This window comes from Nannospalax galili, unplaced genomic scaffold, assembly GCF_000622305.1.
Source record: "Nannospalax galili isolate Female #2095 unplaced genomic scaffold, S.galili_v1.0 scaffold475, whole genome shotgun sequence".
NCBI lineage: Eukaryota > Metazoa > Chordata > Mammalia > Rodentia > Spalacidae > Nannospalax > Nannospalax galili.
In genome coordinates, this window is record NW_008339435.1 from 5,681,661 (window position 1) to 5,686,881 (window position 5,221).

The window sequence follows — 5,221 nt, forward strand, 5'->3', positions numbered from 1 at the left end:
AAACCATTTCTTTACCTACAAAGTAAGGGCAGCCTTCCTCACTGAGCCCTGTGGCACACCAGGCACAATGCCTAGCAGCTGCTCTTAACTCAGGTGGTGTTCCCTGTGGGTGAGGAGTCACACTTCTCTGTCACACATTTGAACAGAGACTTAGATACTGAAGAAACCCAACAGTGTGACAGTGGGTCCTCACCAGATGTTGATTCTTCCCATACCCATCTCCTGCTGATGTGTGCTCTAGCAGAGTGACAAGCAGAGTGACGAAAGGTCTGGGTGGTAGGAATTCCAAATGCCCTTATTTTTAAGTGCCTTGCCTTTCTCCTTCACGAAAACTGCTTGATCTAGATAGCAGCCAGGTCTATGAACACTTGGGTGGGATAGCACAGATTAGTGCCTTACAGAAATTATGACCAACTTCTATTAGACAGCTTCTGGCAACAGTGATTGGCGAAGAATACCTTCCATCTTCCTGAAAGACCTAGTTTTGAGAGAAAGATGATGAGGCCTTGAATTCACAGGATTGAGTCCCTGTCCTGGGCAACTTGGGGGATCCTGATTGAATTACATGACAGGGGAAAGGTGGGTTATAAGGTATCTTGGTGGCAAAATTATAGTGTGTGGAAATCTTGAAAAGGAGGAAAGAAATTGGGATTTTTTAGATTAAAAAGTAGGGAAGTTGATTTCCCATAAGATTTGTACCCCAATAAAAGCACCTGATTGAAAGTGAGTATTTTAAGAACAACTCAAAAAGCAATATGACTGGATCTATCTTCTGTGCCTTCAGCCAATGATCCAGGACCATCCCTCACCTATGTGCTCTCTCGTGCTCCTGGAGTGATCAGATGAAGGATGTGTGGATGGCCTGGTATCAAATCTAGCACTAAGGTAGCTTTTCCAACCTAGGTATGATACAGGCCCTGGGAGGCTTCTTCACTTACTTCGTGATTCTGGCGGAGAACGGTTTCCTCCCCTTTCACCTGTTGGGCATCCGAGAGACCTGGGATGACCGCTGGATCAATGATGTGGAAGACAGCTATGGGCAGCAGTGGGTAAGTGACAGTGGCTCCTGGGATCAGGAAGTCAGAGCTCCCCAAGCCCCAAGGACTGTGGTCAAACTTATGCCAGCCCTGCACGGGGAGAGGAGCCAGGATTCAGACAGATGATGTCACCTTTCAGACTTACGAGCAAAGGAAGATTGTGGAGTTCACCTGCCACACTGCATTCTTCGTCAGTATTGTGGTGGTACAGTGGGCCGACTTGGTCATCTGCAAGACCCGGAGGAATTCTGTCTTCCAGCAGGGGATGAAGTAAGTGAAGGGCACAGTACAGGGTCTGCTGTTGTTTAAACCTTCACAATAAGCCAGCATCTGACACCTATGGCCAAGTTTCTGAACTCTACCTGGCACACATGTCCACCTTATGCCCTGCAGTCTACGTGCAGCTGAGGTATCTGTGAACAGAGCCCAACTCAAAATCTTTAAACTTTTCTTAAAACCTTAGTTTTTTGTTTTCGTTTTTTTTTTTTTTTTTTTCTTCTTGCAATTCTCCCCAAGCATGACCTTGGCAGATGACAAGGTATTGCAATGTCAAAAGGTTGGGCACGCCCACTTCAGAGAGTGTGGTGGAATTTTCAGTTCTCCCCTCTACTGATAGCTTTTGCTTGGAGGTGTAGATCTGCCATTGAGCCCACAGCTTTAGAAGATAAATCTGTGTTGGCATCTTTTAAGCTTTTGTCTCTCTTGAATTTTAGGAACAAGATCTTAATATTTGGCCTCTTTGAAGAGACAGCCCTTGCTGCTTTCCTCTCCTACTGCCCTGGAATGGGTGCCGCTCTGAGGATGTATCCCCTCAAGTAAGTTGAGCCGTTTACATTCCAGAAGGTGTGGACTTAATTGTTGTGACTTTTCCCCTCATGCCATGTGTAAGGGCCTGTTCCTGTGGCTTCTGAGTGGTGTGTATAAGAATTTCCCTGGACTGGAAGGTGGGAAAGCCAGACCTACCAGTAAATCAGACTCACAAATTGAGACCTGTGTTGTGTGGCCCAGGGCCTAGGATTTGGCCCAAGGTGATGCAGGCTCTAGTTTCTTGAAATTGCTCAATAGTGCTGTGTTGAACCCTCAGGTCCTCTGCCTGAGGACCAGTCCAGCTGTCCTAAGAGGCCATCAGTGATATCCTGGATACTGGGGACTCAGGCCCAAGTTCTGAGTTGCTTGTCTGAGTCACATGTCACCTCACCTTTCTGAGGCTCTGAAGAAGGATGGAGAAGGAAAGTCATGGTTCCTTTTACCTCATGGGTAGAGCTGAGCACAGAAAGCAAATCACTTCTCCCTTCCTTTCTCCCCTCCCTCCCCCCAACACCTCCCCCCCCCTCTCCCCCCCCCCCCCCCCCCCCCCAGTAGCCTTAAACACAGTGAATGACTGTACTTCTATTAAACTTGAATTTTCACACAGGGTTCGCTATAAAGCCAGGAACTTTCAAGTAATGTTTGCTGGTGGTTAGTAACTGAGTGAGGCTGAACAGCTCCAACTTGATTAAACATGTTAAGCTGCAGAGCAGAGGGCCCTTATAACACAAGGTCTTTTGAGAAGGCTTTAGACTTAGAACATTGGTCTCTTGAATTGTCCCTGCCCCTGTCCTTGCTTAGACTCATCTGAATTATTGCCCAACTGGCTTTATTGCCAGTACTTGCCTCCACTGATCTCATCCTTGAATTGAAACCCTTGGACTCAAGTGTGTGCAGGCATTGTCTGTGGTGCAAAGTGGGGCTGGTATCCAGAGCGTGTCTCATTGTTGTCCTAGCCTGTCAAAGGCCCCTGCTAGGTGAATTCAGTATTCCTCTCTCCTCTACCTATGTGCTTTGATGTGATGTTCCTGCCCACACCGTCATCCCAATAATCCTTTGGAGCTGACGTCCTTGGAGCTTGTCTCCTTGTGGTCTTGCCCTCCTGGCCTAGGCTGTGTCACCTCTCCATTGGCATTCCATTCTGTTCTCTAGATGGCAATCTTTAAAGCATGGGGCTCAGTCGGTGCCTTTTTGCATTTGGTTCCCCAGTACTCTGCAGAGCTCGTGTGCAAGACATGTCTGAGTTGAATTATGTTGGCCTGGGCCTTGTTGAGCAGGAGGAGGTTAGAAGAGGCCACAGGTTTCTAAACAGCTAGGCTGCAAAGTCACCTGAGAGAAGGTAGAATCTCAGGCTGAGCCCTTGGATCTTTTGTGACTGCTACAAAACTTGTTCCTGATATGTTCTACCCGATTTGGAAGGTGGTTTGGTTGTCTGGTGGCTAAGTCAAATGAGGTCACCTCTCCACTGCTGTATAGGGCACATGGGTGGGGGGACTGCAGAGCTGCCAAGGCCATCCTTCCTCTGTGTTTACCCAGGAGCCCGTAGTCAGGGAAGGATGGTGCCTGCAGGAGCCGCCTGGAGCCTGTCTCTCTGCTGGGGACCAGGTGGCAGCTGCTCCAGGCCCCTGAAGGCCTTTGTCATCTGTCAGGGCTCCACTTCTTTTATTCCCCAGATCTGGGACTCACAGCACACAGCTGGTCCTCCCAGATTCCACTGCCAGAGCTCAACTACAGGGAATTAGTAAACTGGCTTGACCCACACTGCAGTTCTTTGTCTTCAAATGCCAAGGCGGGAAACAAGTGCATTTGGAAACTTTTTAAACACTGAAGAAAAGGAAGAAAGAAAATGTTCAATCTCTCCCAGGTTGTCAGTAGGAGATGTACTCAGCTCACTCTTTAAACCCAGTTCTTAGGAAAGTCAAGCTAAAGGCAGATAGGCTTCCTTCAGGAGGGGCAGGCCAGCTTCTCTGGCTCCAGGCCTGGCGATGGAGCAGTCTGCTTCTAAGGGTTTCTGTTTGTTCTGTGAGTGACTCAGTAGTTAACGGTGACTGTATTCAGCTGATTGTTCCCTCATCACTATGGAGATGTGTGTTTTCTCATCTCCCTTTGAATCTATTCATGTGTGTCTGACTTGGTCCTGATTGTATTTCCAGACCTACCTGGTGGTTCTGTGCCTTTCCCTACTCCCTCCTCATCTTCGTGTATGATGAAGTCCGGAAGCTCATTATCAGGCGACGCCCTGGCGGTAAGTCAGCATATTAGTCGGCTTTTGGTAGGTTCTCTTTGATAGGTCTGAGCTTCCTTGGGGGTCAGTTTACAGACATGTCTTCCCCACAGAGAATTCTATACAAGTAGCATTCAATTAAGATTTGAGAATAGATTGTAGTTTTTAAGACTTTAATAAAGCACAGACCAAATACAGGGTCAGGAGAAGCTTGTCGTAGACCTAAACCATCTTTCCAGTTAACACAGTATTCCTGGAAAGAGTTAAATAGTCACAGCCGAGGTCTCGGTTAGGCTTGGGTTATATAGCACCCTCACTGCCGTTTATCCTGAGGGAACCTCCACCCTGTTTTTTCCTTCTCCATGTCTGGTTAAATACTATTTCTCTCTTTCTCTCCCTCCCTCTCTCTCCCCTCTGCCCACAGGCTGGGTGGAGAAGGAAACCTACTACTAGTCCCCTACCCTGCATGCCGTGGAGCATCGTGCCACACACTGCGCCCAGTCCCCTCCCCCTCTTTGTGTACTTCAAGTCTTGGAACTCTATCCTGGTAGGAAAGCACCGGAGCATGTGGGGAGCCAGACATCCTGGAATGAAGCATGTAGCTGTAATGGGGGGCGGGGGGAGGGCTGCCTGAAAAAACACCCCGTATGGGAGCGACAGTGGGGAAGGTTTCTATGTACCTTTTTGTTTTTGTAAAAAAGGAAAACCTGGAAAGACTGAAAGACTACGTTTTATATCTGGATTTTTACAAATAAAGATGGCTATTATAATGGAATCTGTCTCAGGTCTGCGTGGCTTCTTGGGTACAGTGGTAGTACATGATGAGCTGCGTGAGCCTCCCCAGGCCAGCAGCTCAGCAGCACCCCCTGGGGCTTGTTAGGAAGGCAGCCCAGCCCTGATGAGCCTATCAGCAGGTGCTTAATAAGCTCCCAAGTGACTGACAGTTTCGGTTCTGGCCAAGGGGAAACTGTCCCTGTTCCTGTAGATGAGCTTCCGGGGCCTGTTTTCCTGGGCACTGCTGGGTTGTTGCGGCTGTAAGTCCATCTGGCTTCTCAGTGGGGAACACTTCACTTGAGAGATTTCTAAACCCTGGTTACCTGAAGCTTGTCTCAGTCCCTCACACCTTCCTGCTTGCTCTCTAAAACTCAGCACA

General features: G+C 48.4%; 1 protein-coding gene across 2 annotated transcripts in view; it reads left to right on the forward strand.

The window, feature by feature from the left end:
* Atp1a1 (ATPase Na+/K+ transporting subunit alpha 1) overlaps nt 1-4,843 on the forward strand; it is a 28,929-nt gene extending 24,086 nt beyond the window's left edge. For both annotated transcript variants that reach the window (XM_008834025.3, XM_008834026.3), the window contains exons 19-23: nt 904-1,049; nt 1,177-1,307; nt 1,751-1,852; nt 3,998-4,089; nt 4,493-4,843. In XM_008834025.3, coding sequence (XP_008832247.1) covers nt 904-1,049; nt 1,177-1,307; nt 1,751-1,852; nt 3,998-4,089; nt 4,493-4,521 — 500 coding nt within the window. In that variant the 3' untranslated portion in view covers nt 4,522-4,843. The remainder of the gene's footprint in view (nt 1-903; nt 1,050-1,176; nt 1,308-1,750; nt 1,853-3,997; nt 4,090-4,492) is intronic.
* Nucleotides 4,844-5,221: the final 378 nt, after the last annotated feature.